Here is a 22680-nt window from a genome sequence, read left to right as displayed (position 1 = left end):
CCGCCACCATCAGAGAACAAACAAAGCCCCGCGGCCCCCCCAGACCTCTGGGGTCGCAGACTGCTGCTGGAGCCCGTCCTGGGACAGAGCTGGATGGAAACACAGTCTCTCCGGGAGGGCAGGGAGGAGATTATAGGCTCGGAGACCGGCTTTCGGCTTTATTAAATGGCATTTCCAGCAAACCTACAGCCCCTCTGTAACATACTGATCCCCATTCAACACCCCACCCCATTGATCGGAATATGAGGGAGGGCTCGCAGGGATGATGCAAGAGCTGCGGGTGTCCTGAATTTGATTCGACCCGGGGGGGGGGGAATTCTAGGAGATGAAGACCCAGGGGCCCGGTACCGGTACCGCCGACGGGACCGAGACTGAGACCCCGCGAGAACTGCAGGATTGAGTTCATTAAAGGACCGGACACCGGCGCCCCCTGCCGGTGTAGCCGCGCCGTGGCCACTACGGAGGAGGCGGTCCCATTCTGGTCCGGCCCAGCTCGGGTCCGGGTATCGGTTCTGTCCGTGAGGAGGTCCGGGTCTGGGTGGTTAGTGTTGTGGTAAACAGGAGAGAGAGAGAGAGGGAGGGAGAAACGGAATGGGTTACAGGACAGGCAGAAGGAATGTGTAACTTACAGAGTTACATTCACACCAGACACACACACACACTCAACACATAGGAGGGTGAGCACTGTGACCTCGCTAAATCTGACCCCGCTGAGAAGGTGAGACGCAGGTCCCTCCGAGCGGGCAGCGGTTTCTGTACCGGTGACACACACTCAGGGGTACCGTGGGGAGATTATACGAGGGGAGACACACTCAGGGGTACCGTGGGGAGATTATACGAGGGGAGACACACTCAGGGGTACCGTGGGGAGATTATACTAGGGGAGACACACTCAGGGGTACTGTGGGGAGATTATACTAGGGGAGACACACTCAGGGGTACCGTGGGGAGATTATACTAGGGGAGACACACTCAGAGGTACCGTGGGGAGATTATACTAGGGGAGACACACTCAGGGGTACCGTGGGGAGATTATACTAGGGGAGACACACTCAGGGGTACCGATTGGAGATTATACTAGGGGAGACACACTCAGGGGTACCGTGGGGAGATTATACGAGGGGAGACACACTCAGGGGTACTGTGGGGAGATTATACTAGGGGAGACACACTCAGGGGTACCGATTGGAGATTATACTAGGGGAGACACACTCAGGGGTACCGTGGGGAGATTATATGAGGGGAGACACACTCAGAGGTACCGTGGGGAGATTATACGAGGGGAGACACACTCAGGGGTACCGATTGGAGATTATACTAGGGGAGACACACTCAGGGGTACCGATTGGAGATTATACTAGGGGAGACACACTCAGGGGTACCGTGGGGAGATTATACGAGGGGAGACACACTCAGGGGTACCGTGGGGAGATTACACTAGGGGAGACACACTCAGGGGTACCGTGGGGAGATTATACGAGGGGAGACACACTCAGGGGTACCGTGGGGAGATTATACGAGGGGAGACACACTCAGGGGTACCGCGGGGAGATTATACGAGGGGAGACACACTCAGGGGTACCGTGGGGAGATTATACGAGGGGAGACACACTCAGGGGTACCGTGGGGAGATTATACGAGGGGAGACACACTCAGGGGCACCGTGGGGAGATTATACGAGGGGAGACACACTCAGGGGTACCGTGGGGAGATTATACGAGGGGAGACACACTCAGGGGTACCGTGGGGAGATTATACGAGGGGAGACACACTCAGGGGTACCGTGGGGAGATTACACTAGGGGAGACACACTCAGGGGTACCGTGGGGAGATTACACTAGGGGAGACACACTCAGAGGTACCGTGGGGAGATTATACGAGGGGAGACACACTCAGGGGTACCGTGGGGAGATTACACTAGGGGAGACACACTCAGGGGTACCGTGGGGAGATTACACTAGGGGAGACACACTCAGGGGTACCGTGGGGAGATTATACGAGGGGAGACACACTCAGGGGTACCGTGGGGAGATTACACTAGGTGAGACACACTCAGGGGTACCGTGGGGAGATTATACTAGGGGAGACACACTCAGGGGTACCGTGGGGAGATTATATTAGGGGAGACACACTCAGGGGTACCGTGGGGAGATTATACGAGGGGAGACACACTCAGGGGTACCGTGGGGAGATTATACGAGGGGAGACACACTCAGGGGTACCCTGGGGAGATTATACTAGGGGAGACACACTCAGGGGTACCGTGGGGAGATTATACGAGGGGAGACTCACTCAGGGGTAACGTGGGGAGATTATACGAGGGGAGACACACTCAGGGGTACCGTGGGGAGATTACACTAGGGGAGACACACTCAGGGGTACCGTGGGGAGATTACACTAGGGGAGACACACTCAGGGGTACCGTGGGGAGATTATACTTGGGGAGACACACTCAGGGGTACCGTGGGGAGAATATACTAGGGGAGACACACTCAGGGGTACCGTGGGGAGAATATACTAGGGGAGACACACTCAGGGGTACCGTGGGGAGATTACACTAGGGGAGACAAACTCAGGGGTACCGTGGGGAGATTATACTAGGGGAGACACACTCAGGGGTACCGTGGGGAGATTATACTAGGGGAGACACACTCAGGGGTACCGTGGGGAGATTATACGAGGGGAGACACACTCAGGGGTACTGTGGGGAGATTATACTAGGGGAGACACACTCAGGGGTACCGATTGGAGATTATACTAGGGGAGACACACTCAGGGGTACCGTGGGGAGATTATATGAGGGGAGACACACTCAGAGGTACCGTGGGGAGATTATACGAGGGGAGACACACTCAGGGGTACCGATTGGAGATTATACTAGGGGAGACACACTCAGGGGTACCGATTGGAGATTATACTAGGGGAGACACACTCAGGGGTACCGTGGGGAGATTATACGAGGGGAGACACACTCAGGGGCACCGTGGGGAGATTATACGAGGGGAGACACACTCAGGGGTACCGTGGGGAGATTATACGAGGGGAGACACACTCAGGGGTACCGTGGGGAGATTATACGAGGGGAGACACACTCAGGGGTACCGTGGGGAGATTACACTAGGGGAGACACACTCAGGGGTACCGTGGGGAGATTATACGAGGGGAGACACACTCAGGGGTACCGTGGGGAGATTATACGAGGGGAGACACATTCAGGGGTACCACGGGGAGATTATACGAGGGGAGACACACTCAGGGGTACCGTGGGGAGATTATACGAGGGGAGACACACTCAGGGGTACCGTGGGGAGATTATACGAGGGGAGACACACTCAGGGGCACCGTGGGGAGATTATACGAGGGGAGACACACTCAGGGGTACCGTGGGGAGATTATACGAGGGGAGACACACTCAGGGGTACCGTGGGGAGATTATACGAGGGGAGACACACTCAGGGGTACCGTGGGGAGATTACACTAGGGGAGACACACTCAGGGGTACCGTGGGGAGATTACACTAGGGGAGACACACTCAGAGGTACCGTGGGGAGATTATACGAGGGGAGACACACTCAGGGGTACCGTGGGGAGATTACACTAGGGGAGACACACTCAGGGGTACCGTGGGGAGATTACACTAGGGGAGACACACTCAGGGGTACCGTGGGGAGATTATACGAGGGGAGACACACTCAGGGGTACCGTGGGGAGATTATACGAGGGGAGACACACTCAGGGGTACCGTGGGGAGATTATACGAGGGGAGACACACTCAGGGGTACCGTGGGGAGATTACACTAGGGGAGACACACTCAGGGGTACCGTGGGGAGATTACACTAGGGGAGACACACTCAGGGGTACCGTGGGGAGATTATACGAGGGGAGACACACTCAGGGGTACCGTGGGGAGATTACACTAGGTGAGACACACTCAGGGGTACCGTGGGGAGATTATACGAGGGGAGACACACTCAGGGGTACCGTGGGGAGATTATATTAGGGGAGACACACTCAGGGGTACCGTGGGGAGATTATACGAGGGGAGACACACTCAGGGGTACCGTGGGGAGATTATACGAGGGGAGACACACTCAGGGGTACCCTGGGGAGATTATACTAGGGGAGACACACTCAGGGGTACCGTGGGGAGATTATACGAGGGGAGACTCACTCAGGGGTAACGTGGGGAGATTATACGAGGGGAGACACACTCAGGGGTACCGTGGGGAGATTACACTAGGGGAGACACACTCAGGGGTACCGTGGGGAGATTACACTAGGGGAGACACACTCAGGGGTACCGTGGGGAGATTATACTTGGGGAGACACACTCAGGGGTACCGTGGGGAGAATATACTAGGGGAGACACACTCAGGGGTACCGTGGGGAGAATATACTAGGGGAGACACACTCAGGGGTACCGTGGGGAGATTACACTAGGGGAGACACACTCAGGGGTACCGTGGGGAGATTATACTAGGGGAGACACACTCAGGGGTACCGTGAGGAGATTATACGAGGGGAGACACACTCAGGGGTACCGTGGGGAGATTATACTAGGGGAGACACACTCAGGGGTACCGTGGGGAGATTACACTAGGGGAGACACACTCAGGGGTACCGTGGGGAGATTACACTAGGGGAGACACACTCAGGGGTACCGTGGGGAGATTATACTTGGGGAGACACACTCAGGGGTACCGTGGGGAGATTATACGAGGGGAGACACACTCAGGGGTACCGTGGGGAGATTATACTAGGGGAGACACACTCAGGGGTACCGTGGGGAGATTATACTAGGGGAGACACACTCAGGGGTACCGTGGGGAGATTATACGAGGGGAGACACACTCAGGGGTACCGTGGGGAGATTATACGAGGGGAGACACACTCAGGGGTACCGTGGGGAGATTATACTAGGGGAGACACACTCAGGGGTACCGTGGGGAGATTATACTAGGGGAGACACACTCAGGGGTACCGTGGGGAGATTATACGAGGGGAGACACACTCAGGGGTACCGTGGGGAGATTATACTTGGGGAGACACACTCAGGGGTACCGCGGGGAGATTACACTAGGGGAGACACACTCAGGGGTACCGTGGGGAGATTACACTAGGGGAGACACACTCAGGGGTACCGTGGGGAGATTATACGAGGGGAGACACACTCAGGGGTACCGTGGGGAGATTACACTAGGGGAGACACACTCAGGGGTACCGTGGGGAGATTATACGAGGGGAGACACACTCAGGGGTACCGTGGGGAGATTACACTAGGGGAGACACACTCAGGGGTACCGTGGGGAGATTATACGAGGGGAGACACACTCAGGGGTACCGTGAGGAGATTATACGAGGGGAGACACACTCAGAGGTACCGTGGGGAGATTATACGAGGGGAGACACACTCAGGGGTACCGTGGGGAGATTATACGAGGGGAGACACACTCAGGGGTACCGTGGGGAGATTACACTAGGGGAGACACACTCAGGGGTACCGTGGGGAGATTATACGAGGGGAGACACACTCAGGGGTACCGTGGGGAGATTACACTAGGGGAGACACACTCAGGGGTACCGTGGGGAGATTATACGAGGGGAGACACACTCAGGGGTACCGTGGGGAGATTATACGAGGGGAGACACACTCAGGGGTACCGTGGGGAGATTATACTAGGGGAGACACACTCAGGGGTACCGTGGGGAGATTATACGAGGGGAGACACACTCAGGGGTACCGTGGGGAGATTATACGAGGGGAGACACACTCAGGGGTACCGTGGGGAGATTATACTAGGGGAGACACACTCAGGGGTACCGTGGGGAGATTATACGAGGGGAGACACACTCAGGGGTACCGTGGGGAGATTACACTAGGGGAGACACACTCAGGGGTACCGTGGGGAGATTATACGAGGGGAGACACACTCAGGGGTACCGTGGGGAGATTATACGAGGGGAGACACACTCAGGGGTACCGTGAGGAGATTATACGAGGGGAGACACACTCAGAGGTACCGTGGGGAGATTATACGAGGGGAGACACACTCAGGGGTACCGTGGGGAGATTATACGAGGGGAGACACACTCAGGGGTACCGTGGGGAGATTACACTAGGGGAGACACACTCAGGGGTACCGTGGGGAGATTATACGAGGGGAGACACACTCAGGGGTACCGTGGGGAGATTACACTAGGGGAGACACACTCAGGGGTACCGTGGGGAGATTATACGAGGGGAGACACACTCAGGGGTACCGTGGGGAGATTATACTAGGGGAGACACACTCAGGGGTACCGATTGGAGATTATACGAGGGGAGACACACTCAGGGGTACCGTGGGGAGATTACACTAGGGGAGACACACTCAGGGGTACCGTGGGGAGCCCCACGGGGGTGATACACACTCAGGGGTACCTGAGTCCCGAGGGGTCTATCACCGAGACCCCGAAGCCTTCAGAAGATGCGAGTCCTAAAAAGTGTCACCCGGGGGGCACCCACGCGTGACGGCGCTCGCTGGCCACAGCGCACGCCGCTGTTGCCCAGCGGCCCGGCGGAGGGCTTCAGGTGAACCCGAGGTCCTCGTTCCTGTCAACGGGAGGTCATCCGGTCCGTCCCTGCACGCGAGCGGACATCGTCCCCGGGCAGAGACGGCGGTACGAGGGACGCGACAGCGCACCACACGTGACACAGGCGCGCCGCAAAGCGGACCGAGCCCACAGGGTAAACCAGACGCTACCCGAAAGCTCGGCCGCGGCAGATACCCTTCCCCGTGTAGGAGACACGCCGCGGGCAAACGAATACGCATTAGCCGACACGGGGTGAGGAAATAAAGGCTTTAGGTCGAGACGAATCTGCAGGTGGCCCTGAAGAAAGTTTCCTTACATGAAAAAAAATATATATATATATTGTAACGCTTACGGCCGACAGGCACTGTCTAAGAGCCGGCGTACCAGAGCGGTGACATCACCGCCCTTCCCTGTGATAGCAGGACCACAGCTACTGGGCTGTAGAGAGATCTCTCTTTGGCTCACGGGGCTAGGTCGCTGCAGAGAGAAACGGGAGTCCCGGGTTCGAGCCCCCGACGGTGGGAGGCCGACCTAATGCGGCAAGGGCGCCCGCCTGAGTCCCCGTTGCAATATGATGAATTTTGGAACCGTAAAAAGGTCAGTTTACTGACGCGAGAACAGTGTGTCCTCCGCTTGAGAGGACGAAACGTCACCGTTCCGCAGGGACTCCCTTCGGCGAAGTCCGCTCCTGTCTTCCTGCGGAGCAACGTGCGAAAGGCGTCGTACACCATGGACGGGCTGGCAGTCAATCTGCTCGGTTAATCAACTTCTTTACTCCATAAATACAGGGGTGAGTCACGGCGGGATGTGGTTTCACAGAAGAGGAACGCCAGGACAGAGAGAGAGAGTGACAGATACTCTGGGATTAGAGAAACATTCTTCCCAAAATTCAGAAATCTAATCCCAGTTCCCACACCTGCCAGAATCACAACAGGTCCCAATCCTACTGGGAGAGGGAGGAGGGAACTCAGCTGAACTGGCAGCCCAGTGTGTGATCTCCTGTCCCAGCCTGAGGAACAGACAGTGAGCCTGTCTCTCAATAATAATAATACAGTGTGTGACCTCCTGTCCCAGCCTGATGAACAGACAGTGAGCCTGTCTCTCAATAATAATAATACAGTGTGTGACCTCCTGTCCCAGCCTGAGGAACAGACAGTGAGCCTGTCTCTCAATAATAATAATACAGTGTGTGATTTCCTGTCCACGCCTGAGGAACAGACAGTGAGTCTGTCTCTCAATAATAATAATACAGTGTGTGATCTCCTGTCCCAGCCTGAGGAACAGACAGTGAGCCTGTCTCTCAATAATAATAATAATACAGTGTGTGATCTCCTGTCCCAGCCTGAGGAACAGTGAGCCTGTCTCTCAATAATAATAATACAGTGTGTGACCTCCTGTCCCAGCCTGAGGAACAGACAGTGAGCCTGTCTCTCAATAATAATAATACAGTGTGTGATCTCCTGTCCCAGCCTCAGGAACAGACAGTGAGCCTGTCTCTTAATAATTATAATACAGTGTGTGATCTCCTGTCCCAGCCTGAGGAACAGACAGTGAGCCTGTCTCACAATAATAATACAGTGTGTGATCTCCTGTCCCAGCCTGAGGAACAGACAGTGAGTCTGTCTCTCAATAATAATAATACAGTGTGTGATCTCCTGTCCCAGCCTGAGGAACAGTGAGCCTGTCTCTCAATAACAATAATACAGTGTGTGATCTCCTGTCCCAGCCTGAGGAACAGACAGTGAGTCTGTCTCTCAATAATAATAATACAGTGTGTGATCTCCTGTCCCAGCCTGAGGAACAGACAGTGAGCCTGTCTCTCAATAATAATAATAATACAGTGTGTGATCTCCTGTCCCAGCCTGAGGAACAGACAGTGAGCCCGTCTCTCAATAATAATAATACAGTGTGTGATCTCCTGTCCCAGCCTGAGGAACAGTGAGCCTGTCTCTCAATAATAATAATACAGTGTGTGACCTCCTGTCCCAGCCTGAGGAACAGACAGTGAGCCTGTCTCTCAATAATAATAATACAGTGTGTGATCTCCTGTCCCAGCCTCAGGAACAGACAGTGAGCCTGTCTCTTAATAATTATAATACAGTGTGTGATCTCCTGTCCCAGCCTGAGGAACAGACAGTGAGCCTGTCTCTCAATAATAATACAGTGTGTGATCTCCTGTCCCAGCCTGAGGAACAGACAGTGAGTCTGTCTCTCAATAATAATAATACAGTGTGTGATCTCCTGTCCCAGCCTGAGGAACAGTGAGCCTGTCTCTCAATAACAATAATACAGTGTGTGATCTCCTGTCCCAGCCTGAGGAACAGTGAGCCCGTCTCTCAATAATAATAATACTGTGTGTGATCTCCTGTCCCAGCCTGAGGAACAGACAGTGAGCCTGTCTCTCAATAATAATAATCCAGTGTGTGATCTCCTGTCCCAGCCTGAGGAAGAGTGAGTCTGTCTCCCAGTAATGCTCCAGCCGCCTTCAGTATATGTCAATATTTTATAATATGCCTTTGTTGTAAATGTCTGTAATATGTCTGTAGATTTTATTTTACTTCTATTTTTTGTTGTGTTTAATGTAAATATCATTACTTTCATTTGCTTTGGCAACACTGATTGTACCCATCGGTCATGCTAATAAAGCACCTCGAATTGAATTGAAAATTGAGAGAGAGCGAGAGAGAGAGAACAGGAAAATTGTTCCAGAAAAAACTGAGGCCTGCATAGCCAAATGGCTTGTCGTGCAGAGTGAGACGTCGTCGGTCGACTGCTTGATTGACGAAACACGGGACTGATCAGCTGTATCGATCTGCCCCCTCAGATCGAACCCCTCCGATTCTGGTTGTCCCCAGAACTGAGGATTTGTACACAGAGCGGACTCGTCAGAGCAGGTGTCGTGTGAACTCAGCTTTTATTGGCTTTTTCCCGAAATACAGCACCGTCTCTGTGGAGGTTCCTGAGATCAGACTCTCCCAAAGGCTGTTTCACCTTTTTCGAAATGATCTTACATAGAAACGTGCAAAATCAACCAACGTGAGAACTTTTAATGCTCCGATACTTCAGGGCTTCAAGTTGAAAGATTCGAGAGGATTCTGCAATTTCCGATCAATTAAGTATCTGTTTACAGTGGAGACACACTCAGGCTGAAGGCCTTCCTTCTCCAGTGATCGGCTGTCCTGTCGATTAGTCCTGTGCTTTACTGGGCTGACATGACAGAGGGATCTGTAGTGCGACTGTGGGGAAGATCTGCCACCTGAGCGTCCCAGAGGCTCATGGGGAAACAGGCTGATCTCTCAGTACTGTGTCCCCAGTGAGAATCCAGTCCTACAGCACCTGGGCTGTGACAAGAGCTTTTGTGTCAGATACTTTGAACTACAGTACATCTACAGGATACAGTTGAACTGTAGTTCATCTACAGGATACAGTTGAACTACAGTACATCTACAGGATACAGTTGAACTACAGTACATCTACAGGATACAGCTGAACTGTAGAGCATCTACAGGATACAGTTGAACTACAGTACATATACAGGATACATGTATAGAATGCAGTTCGTATATAGAGTACAGGAGAGCTATAGGATATAATCGTCTATAAAATACACCCATCTAGAGCAGGATACACATTAGCTTAAGATGCACTTTCCATATGCAGCACATCTGTAAGATATATAGTACATATTTAGCAGTGCAGTAAATGCTGTATAATGCAGTATTCTGTAGGATACAATGTGTATATGTCTATCGAATCTACAGCAGGATTCGAGCGTTTCAGCTGAAGATACACTTTCCGCTCAGTAAAATGATCTGAGAGTGCTGTTGCTAACCTTGGTCCTCCACAGACTCAGTCCTGCAGGATCGGCTAGGGTCTCATCAGGCCTGAACACAGGGATTAAGATGCCTAAGATTGGGAATTAGGGGGATGCAAAATTTCCAATCCCAGATTCTGGAGACCAGATCCGGAGATCATCCAACATAATTTGCTTTGTTGACTCCGTGTGTTTTCCCACTCGGAGAGGATATGTGGGGAAAAACGTCTTCAGATTTTCACTGCCCCAAGACACAGAGAACCACACTACACTCCTACACCCCCCTCCCTTATGAGAGTTGGTGGTGATGCAAGAGCTGCAGGTGTCCTGAATCTGACTCAACCCCGAGGAATTGTGGGAGATGAAGACCCAGGGCCCGGTACCGGTACCGCTGATGGGACCGAGACTGAGACCCCGCGAGAACTGCAGGAATGGGTTCATTAAGGACCGGACACCGGCGCCCCCTGCCGGTGTAGCAACACCACAGTCTCAGCTTATTAGAAAGCCTCATTCTGATCCAGCGCAGCTCCAGTCCGGGTCTGGTTCTGGGTCTCTGCCGGAGCTTGGGTCCAGATTCCGGCCTTTCCCCTCGGCTCAGGTCCGGATTTCGGTTCTGTCCCAGCGCCACAGCAGGTCCAGAACAATTCTGGGTCTGGTTCACTGCAGGTCTGGCCTGGGGCATCAGTGTGGTAGATTAGAAAGAGAGACAGAAGTTACAGTCCAGGCAGCCCAGGGTTGTGTAGGACAGAGAAATAAATCACACTCATCACACACAACACACACAACACACACATAATCACCTCCGCTACCAGACAACACAGAGAATCACAGCTCACACACAAAGTCACTGCTCTCTCTCTCTCTCTCACACACACACACACCACAGCTTCAAAACACATCTGTAAGACATCAGTTCGTGGTGGCAGGAAACAAAACACTCGTTTCAACCACAGCATTCCTGCCTCCCTCCTCATCCAATAACAACAGCCAGTAACCCAGCCAGGCCAGAGGTACGAGCTGCAGTACTGTCACAACACTGATACACCTGCAGTGAGCCCAGTCTGAATCACACTGACTGATCAATCAGAGTGACAGTACAGAGTCACAACACTGATACAGCAGCAGTGAGCCCAGTCTGAATCACACTGACTGATCAATCAGAGTGAGTACAGAGTCACAACACTGATACAGCAGCAGTGAGCCCAGCCTCAATCACACTGACTGATCAATCAGAGTGACAGTACAGAGTCACAACACTGATACAGCAGCAGTGAGCCCAGTCTGAATCACACTGACTGATCAATCAGAGTGACAGTACAGAGTCACAACACTGATACAGCAGCAGTGAGCCCAGCCTCAATCACACTGACTGATCAATAACCAGCAATCACTGATCAATCAGAATGCTAGAAAGATGGGTGGAGACAATCAGACAGGGTGAGGACAGGCTGATGAAGGGAGACCTAGAGAGAACAAATTCAGTAGATCATGAGATCAAGCGCTCACCTCTCTTTGGGGTTCGAGCAGTAGAGATTGTCTTTCTGGTAAACCCATTCACAATGGAGAATTTACCCTCCTCCCCGGCCAGGATCACACAGAGTCTCGAACCCTGCACCAGGATGCGACACTTGTACTCGGGATCTTTGCAGTTTCGCAGTGCGTAGTTCTCCACCACGCACATGTCCTCTGACCTCCCTCCACCTCTGGGGTCGAAGCGCACAATCACTGGAGCAGAGGAGTCCAACGGGAGACACAGGATGTCAGGAGTCTGCCGTTTGCAGGATTCCTGAGGATCTGAGCACGAGCAGCAGGGACGAGAGACAGAGCAAAGAGCGTATGACTCTGATTATACATAATATACAAGTCAATGGGATGTGTATCGCATACAAAGCTGACGATATATATAATATACACACCAAAGTGCTATAGATCTCATATGACCCTTTTTACTGTATATATAATACTCATTACCAATGTGATATAGATCTCATAGCACCCTGATTACATATTACATACAAGCCAATGTGATATAGATCCCACAAGACCTAGATTATATATAACATACGAGCCAATGTGATATAGATCCCACAAGACCTAGATTATATATAACATATGAGCCAATGTGATATAGATCTCATGGCACCCTCATTACATAGTACATACAAGCCAATGTGATATAGATCCCATAGCACCCTGATTACATATTACATACGAGCCAATGTGATACAGAACCCATACAATGCTGGTTATATATAATATACAAGCCATGAGATACAGAACCCAGACAACGCTGGTTATATATAATACACAAGCCATGAGATACAGAACCCAGACAACGCTGGTTATATATAATACACAAGCCGTGTGATATAGATCCCACACAACCCTGTTTATATATAATACACAAGCCAAAGAGCGTATGTCAGCATGCGTAGGCTGCAAAGGAACAGGTGGAATAAGCCTATTACTTTATAAACCCTTCATATGATCTGTGAGTGAACACTGAGCTGTTAAGTCTAATTGACTCACCTCTGCCTTCAGCTACACCTGTGGTGAGCACGAGCCCGGTGACACACACTGCAAAGAGAACATTCATTTTCAAGGAAATATCGACTAAAGCAAACGAGAAAACCTCAAAACAAAAGTGACCCAATAACTCTCCTGTATAGTAACCTGCTCACGAAACTCCTAATTAGCACGCCCCCTCTGCTAACCCACAATGAGGGACAAAGCTGTTACTTTGTTACACAAAAACACACTGCTGCCATATTTATAGCATGTTCAGGGTGCAACCCGAGAAGTCAGCTGGTCCCTGTCAAAGTTTGAGAAAGTAAAGTATGACCTCTGTTACGGGCACCTCGCCAAGTGTGTCTACTTGAAGTCCAAAAGATGTATTTTACGACAATGGAGAAAAATGTTGTTTGGCAAAATATTGTTCCAGACAGGAAAAGTCCTCATTCCTACTGTGAAGCCAGGCTCCAGATATTTTGTTGTAGTTTCTTCACTGGATGTACAGCAGCCCTGGATATTAGTGGGGGTGCTACAAGCCAAGCCAAGCTGAGGCTGCTGCTGGGAGAGGTGTGAGTGGGGCCAGCAGGGGGCGCTCTCACCCTGCGGTCTGTGTGGGTCCTGATGCCCCAGTATAGTGACGGGGGACACTGGACTGTAAAAGATATTCCAGGGTGATGGGGCAGAGTGGTGGCTCTGTGGCTCAGGATCTGCGCCTGGGGCCGGGAGGTTGCCGGTTCGAATCCCACGGCTGGCAGAGGAATCCTACTCCGCTGGGACCCCCGAGCGAGGCCGTTCACCCCAACTTCTCCAGGGGTGCCTTATAAATGGCCGACCCTGTGCTCTGACCCCCAGCTTCTCTCCCCCTGTCTGTGTGTCTCCTGGAGAGCCAGCTGGGGTCTGAAAAAAGACACATTCCTCATGCAAGACATTGTATAGGGCCGATAAAATGATCTTTTTAGTAGGGGTGTTACCCCAGTGTCCTGGCCTGATTCCCCCCTGGTCTTGACCCATCATGGCCTCCTCATCACCCCCCCCTCTCTGAACTGGCTCCATCCCTCTGCTCTCCTCCCCACTGAGAGCTGCTGTGTGCTGAGCGGACTGGAGCATCACCCAGGTGGGGGCTGCGCACTGGGGGGGCTGGAGGGGATCCCCCTGACCTGGTAAGAGCTCTGAGTGGAGGGGTCCAGCAAGGCGCTATAGAAGCGTGAGCAATTATTACTAACAAGTCAGTTTAATGATTACCACAACAATCAACCAGACACTCCTGTTTTCCAGAAGAAGACCAGAGTTCGCAAAGGGAGGTTACTCACATGTTGACAAAACTCGGCCTTTCTGGACCCAAGATCGTGACCGCCTACACCCGGTTGAGAAGCAATTGGAACAGACACGTGCTCTCTGTGAAGCGCAGGCCAGCTGAAACCCAGCCCGGCGTTGTGGTCGAGATACGTGAGAAGCAGAACGTCTCCCCTGGCCGACCTCAGTCTCCTGCAGAGGATAAAGCAAAACCAGCACACTGCGGCCCCCGCCAGGGCAGCTCTGAGCAGAGGAACTCGAGTTCCGAGCCGAAAAGTGTCTCCAAAACCCTCCACTGTTCGCCGATGACGATCGCGTCAAAAATGCAGTGTTCCAGCAGGCGGGGGCGATTCCACGGTCCCGATCTCTTTAGCGGCCCGTCCAGTGGGAAGGCTGCTCGTCGTTAGCTGACCAGCACCAGCAGCGGGTTAATCATAATCATCACAGGCGCTAACCCACCAGCACATGGGATGGACTGGTGTCCTGTCCAGGGTGTGTGAGTGTGTGTGTGTCTCCTGTGATGGACTGCTGTCCTGTCCAGGGTGTGTGAGTGTGTGTGTGTCCTGTCCAGGGTGTGTGTGTGTGTGTGTGTGTGTGTCCTGTGATGGACTGGTGTCCTGTCCAGGGTGTGTGAGTGTGTGTGTGTGTCCTGTGATGGACTGGTGTCCTGTCCAGGGTGTGTGTGTGTGTGAGTGTGTGTCCTGTGATGGACTGGTGTCCTGTCCAGGGTGTGTGAGAGTGTGTGTGTGTCCTGTGATGGACTGGTGTCCTGTCCAGGGTGTGTGAGTGTGTGTGTCCTGTGATGGACTGCTGTCCTGTCCAGGGTGTGTGAGTGTGTGTGTGTGTCCTGTGATGGACTGCTGTCCTGTCCAGGGTGTGTGAGTGTGTGTGTGTGTCCTGTGATGGACTGGTGTCCTGTCCAGGGTGTGTGAGTGTGTGTGTGTGTCCTGTGATGGACTGCTGTCCTGTCCAGGGTGTGTGAGTGTGTGTGTGTGTCCTGTGATGGACTGCTGTCCTGTCCAGGGTGTGTGAGTGTGTGTGTGTGTCCTGTGATGGACTGGTGTCCTGTCCAGGGTGTGTGAGAGTGTGTGTGTGTCCTGTGATGGACTGCTGTCCTGTCCAGGGTGTGTGAGTGTGTGTGTGTGTCCTGTGATGGACTGGTGTCCTGTCCAGGGTGTGTGAGAGTGTGTGTGTGTCCTGTGATGGACTGCTGTCCTGTCCAGGGTGTGTGAGTGTGTGTGTGTCCTGTGATGGACTGGTGTCCTGTCCAGGGTGTCTGAGTGTGTGTGTGTCCTGTGATGGACTGGTGTCCTGTCCAGGGTGTGTGAGTGTGTGTGTGTGTCCTGTGATGGACTGGTGTCCTGTCCAGGGTGTGTGAGAGTGTGTGTGTGTCCTGTGATGGACTGCTGTCCTGTCCAGGGTGTGTGAGTGTGTGTGTCCTGTGATGGACTGCTGTCCTGTCCAGGGTGTGTGAGTGTGTGTGTGTGTCCTGTGATGGACTGGTGTCCTGTCCAGGGTGTGTGAGTGTGTGTGTGTGTCCTGTGATGGACTGGTGTCCTGTCCAGGGTGTGTGAGTGTGTGTGTCCTGTGATGGACTGGTGTCCTGTCCAGGGTGTCGGAGTGTGTGTGTGTGTGTCCTGTGAGGGACTGGTGTCCTGTCCAGGGTGTGTGAGTGTGTGTGTGTCCTGTGATGGACTGGTGTCCTGTCCAGGGTGTGTGAGTGTGTGTGTGTGTCCTGTGATGGACTGGTGTCCTGTCCAGGGTGTGTGAGAGTGTGTGTGTGTCCTGTGATGGACTGCTGTCCTGTCCAGGGTGTGTGAGTGTGTGTGTCCTGTGATGGACTGCTGTCCTGTCCAGGGTGTGTGAGTGTGTGTGTGTGTCCTGTGATGGACTGGTGTCCTGTCCAGGGTGTGTGAGTGTGTGTGTGTCCTGTGATGGACTGGTGTCCTGTCCAGGGTGTGTGAGTGTGTGTCCTGTGAGGGACTGGTGTCCTGTCCAGGGTGTGTGAGTGAGTGTGTGTGTCCTGTGATGGACTGGTGTCCTGTCCAGGGTGTGTGAGTGTGTGTGTGTCCTGTGATGGACTGGTGTCCTGTCCAGGGCGTGTGAGTGTGTGTGTGTGTGTCCTGTGATGGACTGGTGTCCTGTCCAGGGTGTGTGAGTGTGTGTGTGTCCTGTGATGGACTGGTGTCCTGTCCAGGGCGTGTGAGTGTGTGTGTGTGTGTGTCCTGTGATGGACTGGTGTCCTGTCCAGGGTGTCGGAGTGTGTGTGTGTGTCCTGTGAGGAATCAGGTGACTATCGGAGCAGGTTCCTCCAACAGCGGGGTACCTACAGTAGCCACAATAAACGGAGAATAAACAAGTTCTGGGGTCAAAACATCCCGTCAGCTTAGGAGAATTGTTCTCGGCTCGGCGCCAGTTCAGCCGGAAACCGAACCGCGCCAACGTGACAGGGAAACGTGTTCTCGCCGTGTTTTCATCCACCCGCCAAGGTGAGGAAATGTTTCAGTCCGGTTAGATAAACCCAGCCCCGAGCCGCCAGGTTCTCAGCCGTACTAAGAATCCCCTTTCAGGATTTCGGTGCACTGGGTGTGGGGGCGCGCGTAGACTGCATTGGGGGCGATTTGCGCAATTGCGCAGCACCCCGGAAACTGCCCAAGGAGGGGACAAACAGCCCTCATGAGAACAGCAGCCACCCAGTTCACACGCAAAAAAAAATAAAAATAAAATAAAATAAAACTCATAAATATCTGGGGGTAATCGCGCTCGCACCCGAGTTTCGATCTCCTTTATTCTGCAGCGCCAGTCTGTGCCGCTCGTCGGACGTGCCTTATGGGTGACGGCGCGCTCCAGCGGTGACCAATACGCCCGCTCCACCCCCCTGATTTCAGGTTGGGATTTAAAATAAAAAACGACGCTGAACACCCAGCTGTGTCTGGAGAGGAGCCAGGGTATCGGCTTCAACCACAGGGCTGGGCGGATTGTTCCCCACCCCCGCCACTCTCTGTGTACAGAAGAGCCTCCTGTCCTGACTGGAGGAGCTCACCCAGCTGTGTCTGGAGAGAAGCCGGGGTATCGGCTTCAACCACAGGGGCTGGGCAGCTTGTTCCCCACCCCCACCCCCCTCTGTGTACAGTAGAGCCTCCTGTCCTGACTGGAGGAGCTCACCCAGCTGTGTCTGGAGAGGAGCCGGGGTATCGGCTTCACCCACAGGGCTGGGCAGCTTGTTCCCCACCCCCACCCCCCTCTGTGTACAGAAGAGCCTCCTGTCCTGACTGGAGGAGCTCACCCAGCTGTGTCTGGAGAGAAGCCAGGGTATCGGCTTCAACCACAGGGCTGGGCAGCTTGTTCCCCACCCCCACCCCCCTCTGTGTACAGTAGAGCCCCCTGTCCTGACTAGAGGAGCTCACCCAGCTGTGTCTGGAGAGAAGCCGGGGTATCGGCTTCAACCACAGGGCTTCTACAGCTTTTGACTCGGTGAAAGTGCTGTCTAACGGATGCATGACACTCCTGAGATATTTAGAGAATATGTATGGCGAACAAAGCCGTTTGTTTTGTCCGAAAGCTGCATTGTTAAAGGGGCAAATACTGCCACCTACTGGACAACTGCATATACTATCAGAGCAGCGAAGCAACTTGATCACATTCAGTTTAACCGGATTGACTCGTGATACTTTTTAGAATCTGCAAACATTAAAAGGTTTAAACTGTGGGAATAATACTAAAAATACTTCTACTACAAATAATAAGGGGTATGCAAATAAACTCAATACACAAACATTAACAAGGTAAACAAATTCAAACAGTCGAACAAATAAATAGTACATGGTACGGTTTAAGACGCAGGGGAGACGCCAATGTCTGAAATAATGTCATAAATTAATACATCGCCCCCTACAGGCTGGGAGGACTGCGAGCGTGGTCACATGCGTGGTACAGAAGAAGGAAAATGAGACAGACCTTCAACAAAATCTAGCTTTATTGAGAATATTCACAAACTAAACAGCCATTACAAGAGACATCACTGTTCACAGACTATTTCCATACTGTTTAGAGTGTGAGTCCCCGACTCCAGACCTTAAACTGGCCCAGGCTCCACTAAATCTACTGCGGGTCTCTGTGTGTCTATACAATACAAGAGCCCAGACAGATCAGACTGCTCAAGGACAGAACTGTTTCAATCTGCGCCTGGGGCTGAAAGGCTGCCGGTTCGTATCCCGCGGCCGGCAGAGGAATCCTACTCCGCTGGGCCCCTGAGCGAGGCTCTTCACCCCAGCTGCTCCAGGGGCGCTGTATAAATGTCTGACCCTGCGCTCTGACCCCCAGCTTCTCTCTCCCCCTGTCTGTGTGTCTCATGGAGAGCCAGCTGGGCTCTGCGAAGAGACAGATTCCTCATGCAAGACATTGTATAGGGCCGATAAAGTGATCTGATCTTAGAGACACCAGCGCCACTTGGTGGTCAATGTGGGGAAACACCTCTACTCTGTAATGCATAGAACAGGAAACGAACCAGCACCCGAGAGGAGCATCACAGACACACACACACTCTCTCTCTCTCACACCCCGGTCAATCTTCCCAGAAGCCATTTCACCCACCAGCTTGTCTGTGGAGTGTGGGAGGAAACTGGGCCAACCAGAGGAAAGCCACGCTATCGTGAGAGAACATGCAAACTCCACACAGACAGTACAACAGGAATTGAACTCTGAACCCCAGTAATGCTGACCACTATGCTGTCATACCACACGGTGGGTACGACTGCCACTTCCAGTTTCACCGCAGTTTGTTCAGGTCAAATACATTCTACTTGTCTGATGTTGCTAATAAAATGATCACAGAAAATGGCCAAAGAGAACCACAGTGATTAATTCTGTTAAAAGTGATTCAGGCCCTGCGAGATCTCTGTCCACACTCTGCAGAACTCCCCTGTCGGTCCGTACGGCCTCTCTAGGGACCAGAGCTGTTTGATGACGACTCGCTCTGTTCTCGTTCTGGAAGACACCACAGGGAGAGGTCAGAGGTCACAGAGAGGTCAAAGAGCATCGGGTTCAACAACATGGCTGGAAATGTTGCTCCACACCCCCACCACTCTTTGTGTCTATCTTACTGTAATAAACTGTCAGACGAGTACCACACCAGATAACTTATATGTCATCACATCCCTCCAGTCAGTTGATCTCACACTCACCCTGGCCCGCAGTGTACTTGACATCAGAGCTCCTACAGGCAGGACTCTGGGCTCCTAGGATGTAAAAACACAGATCGGCGTCAGTGAGACAGCGGCGCTCTGCTCTGCTCTGAGCTGTGCTGTGTCTAAAGGGCTGTCAGGTGAATTACCACCTGTGTACATTCACAGAGAGCAGCTCTGATTCCCTGCAGACTGAGTGACTCCTGCAGAAGGTCATGACGTTTTCTCCTGCTGTACACACTGATCTCCACACCTCTCTCCCTCTCTCACCTCGTCCTTTCTTCCTCCAGAGGACACAGGCGGCGACGGGCAGCACCAGAGCCACAATCAGGACCCCGATCACCACCCCAGCGATCAGCCCAGTGTCCAGATCAGGTTCCGGTTCTGTCAACACAGCAGAGGGAAGAATGAGCCCGACTCCATGAGCTCTCGTTGGGAACATCTTAATATCTCTTTTCTTTTCTGTTTTAATATCCTGTGTTCTATCTTGAATTAACAAAGGTTTCAATTCATGCAGTTTTCCATCACAGTGTTCATTTAGACCCTGCTGAGCCAAACACAGTTTTTAAGTATCACTGCAGCCCTAAAACAACAACAGAGGATACTGATCCAGCTGGAACGAATCTCTCTTACACACACTTTGTCTCCTATTCCTGTTTCAGGAATTCCTGTTGGTCATTTCTAGTGAAGGTTAAGGCTCAATACAAGCCTAACAGATTCTCAGCTATTTTGAATTTCATGACCTGCGTTTGTCCACTGTTTCCCGCTTGAGAATGGTTTCAAAATACACAGATTTGTCTCTCAAGATATTATTCTGGCCCCTACATTAGCGCATTATTTCTTATGCACCATAACTACCATCACGCTGTAAGCAGACAGTGAAGGGGTGTTAGGTTCATGCTGGAGTAAAGTTTTCTAAATAAACAAATCTCAGTCTCTCTCTCTCTCTCACCCCACTTGATGTCCAGCCCGTTGTCCAGACCGCTGTGCTGGACCCTGCAGGTGTAGCGATGTCTCTCTCGGCGCTCCTCCTCTTCCTTGCTGAGCGCCAGGCTCTTCCTCAGCTGGTAGGTCCCGTCTCCGTTGGGCAGCACCTCCCCCCCGGTCAGCTCCTGCTCCGGGACGGGACGCCCGTCTCTCAGCAGGGTCAGCTCCAGGGCCCGGGGGTAGAAGCCGGTGGCCAGGCAGGTCACCTCCGTCCCCCCAGAGAGGGCGGATGTCTTCTGGAAGACCCGGACCCTGGGCTTGACTGCAGTGTGGGGGGTTAGAGAATTAATTTGTGTAGAAAGTCAATCTTTTATGCCAGAAAGCAACTACTGTAATACCTTGCTTGCAGGTATTTTGACTGTCTTTAGAAGGAAAAAGATTTTAACTGCACTTATTTTAGCTGTCATCCAACTCCTGCTCTGGCTACACTGTATCTGTTACCGGTTATATTTCAGATTTCCTCTAAGATCTAGATGCTGAGCTGTAATGCCCTGAGGTTTCTGTGTATGACAGGGTTTAGCCTGCAGAAACACTTTGCATGTCTTTCATGGATCAGAGGCTGACTGCGCTGGGACAGTAGACTGACGCTGGCTGAGGGCTACAGAGTGAATGTCAAGTCTGAATGTTTTAGGACGCCTGTAGAGGAGACAAACACAAAAACTCAAGAGGCTGACCTCTCCTCATCAGCCTGCTCCTCTCCTGCTGCAGGTAGCTCTTCAGGATCCTCACACACAGGGGCTGGTAGAATGTATCCGTCATTAATTTATTTACTTGCAGCCGTGCCTTGTCCATCACTACACCTGGGATGAGAATACTCCAGCTATAGCTCTTCATGTTGTAGTTCATCGCGTCCCGGCCATCGTAGGCGTCCCAGCGACTGAACCGGGCCGACCCGTCATCGTCCAGCTCACAGCCGACGATCCCCTGGTAGGTCCGGTGTCCTGCAACACCCAGATTGCCTGATTGATCCATCAAAGCCCTAACTGACCCAACAAGCTTCTTGACTGCAAGATCTGCACATTTACTTTCTATTCAGAAGTTTTGGGAATGGGTCTGGCTGATGAACTACAGTAGTTAAAACACAGTTAAGGGCTGAAGACAGCTGCAGAGCTCAGATTGGTCCTGTAGTTCAGTCAGTTAAGGGTCTGACTGAGTAACTGAGAGCTGGGCTGAAACAAACACCAGGACTGTGAGATCCAGGGTCAGGACCTCTGAGCAGCCAGTCCAGTCCAGTCCAGCCCTCAGATCAGCTACAGGTCAGGTTTTAGTCTGGACTGAGAGATTTTTTACAGTAGAAATTGTCCTTTGGTGCAGTCTCATCTGAGCAGAAGGAAAGAGAAATGTCAGATGAGCCCCAGGTGCTCCTTCAGATCCTGTGTGGAGGGAGGGAGGGAGATTTCAGTCTCGTGAGGGTAATACACTCACCTCCTGTGTGGTTCAGGTGAGACATCAGGAGCTGCAGCTTGTTTCTCATGCTGAAGTCAAAATCCTTCGCTGCAAACTCCTTGTTGTCTGCTTCCTCGACCTCAGCGTCCGGGCGCCAGTGTCGACGAGAGATCACCTTCCCGATGTCGCTGTCGTAGTATTCCACCTGGACATCGTCCACCATCCCTACAACCACGAACTCCGGGAACTGGCTCGGTCCGGTTGTGAGAGTCAGGAAGTACCACAGGGAGTGAGAGTCTGGGGACACAAGGACAGGAGAGTGAGCTGGACAGTGTCCACCCTCCCCCTGACCACTAACTCTGGGCCTGTCCTGTCTGTAGAGTCCAGAGGCCCCACAGGCAGTGAGAGTCTGGGGACAGGACAAGGACAGGAGAGTGAGCTGGACAGTGTCCACCCTCCCCCTGACCACTAACTTTTTGAACTATAAATGTGGTGCGGACTCTAAAAAATACAGCTGTATTTTAGTTTTAGACGGGCGGTTTCGCAAACGGGCGCCACCTAGTGGTCAATAAGCAAAGGAGCGCTTCCATGAGTTTGTGATCGATGTCCACACCCGGACAGGTGGACCGTCAGCTAACCCACCAGTCACTGGAGACTGGAGACTGATGATGTTTCTCCAGGGCACATGGAAATCAGGAAGAGCCCATTTCTGTTGCTCTGTGCTGACGGACGAGCGCACCCCCGGCTCACCGCTCTACAAACAACTTGTTTTCAGACAGCAGGAAAAAAGTCACAGAAAGACTTCGAAAACGACTGAGAAGAGCAGGAACGTGTTCATTTCACATCAGCATTATAGTATTAATTGTGTCAGGAATCGCGCTCAGGGTCTCTGGCTCCACCGCGCACAGGGCCGGGCGCTGGGAGTCGGACAG

General features: G+C 52.5%; 2 protein-coding genes across 3 annotated transcripts in view; both read right to left on the bottom strand.

The window, feature by feature from the left end:
• The window catches only part of LOC148662506 (uncharacterized), a 107618-nt gene that overhangs the window by 76670 nt on the left and 8268 nt on the right, over nt 1-22680 (bottom strand). Inside the window, exons 9-11 of the mRNA XM_088633010.1 lie at nt 21788-22045; nt 21037-21303; nt 20328-20624 (exon numbers count right to left, since the gene is read on the bottom strand). Coding sequence (XP_088489136.1) covers nt 20328-20624; nt 21037-21303; nt 21788-22045 — 822 coding nt within the window. The remainder of the gene's footprint in view (nt 1-20327; nt 20625-21036; nt 21304-21787; nt 22046-22680) is intronic.
• Nucleotides 9472-13871, bottom strand: LOC148662507 (uncharacterized). Of its 2 annotated transcripts, XR_015936791.1 has the most exons (4): nt 12918-13871; nt 11895-12182; nt 10654-11061; nt 9472-10616 (listed from the first exon to the last, which is right to left on the bottom strand). XR_015936791.1 is itself a non-coding variant. In XM_088632141.1 (3 exons), the coding sequence occupies exons 1-3, from the start codon at nt 12982-12984 to the stop codon at nt 10886-10888; spliced, it is 531 nt and encodes a 176-aa protein (XP_088488267.1). In that variant the 5' UTR covers nt 12985-13871; the 3' UTR covers nt 9472-10885. The 2 variants fall into 2 exon arrangements, 1 of the variants encoding a protein (XP_088488267.1); XM_088632141.1 differs by having other exon boundaries at nt 9472-11061.

The sequence above is a fragment of the Lepisosteus platostomus genome, chromosome 5 (genome assembly GCF_059453375.1).
Source record: "Lepisosteus platostomus isolate fLepPlt1 chromosome 5, fLepPlt1.hap1, whole genome shotgun sequence".
Lineage (NCBI taxonomy): Eukaryota > Metazoa > Chordata > Actinopteri > Semionotiformes > Lepisosteidae > Lepisosteus > Lepisosteus platostomus.
This window is presented reverse-complemented; position numbering and strand designations above follow the sequence as displayed.

Excerpts from the sequence above, each read along its gene's own strand:
- LOC148662507 (XM_088632141.1), bottom strand. The coding sequence starts at position 12,984 with ATGAATGTTCTCTTTGCAGTGTGTGTCACCGGGCTCGTGCTCACCACA. Across the intron at positions 12,183-12,917 it reads AGGTGTAGCTGAAGGCAGAG|ATCCTCAGGAATCCTGCAAA; the intron begins GTGAGTCAATTA and ends GCTCGTGCTCAG. Across the intron at positions 11,062-11,894 it reads TGCTCGAACCCCAAAGAGAG|GCCAGACCTGCAGTGAACCA; the intron begins GTGAGCGCTTGA and ends CTGATGCCCCAG.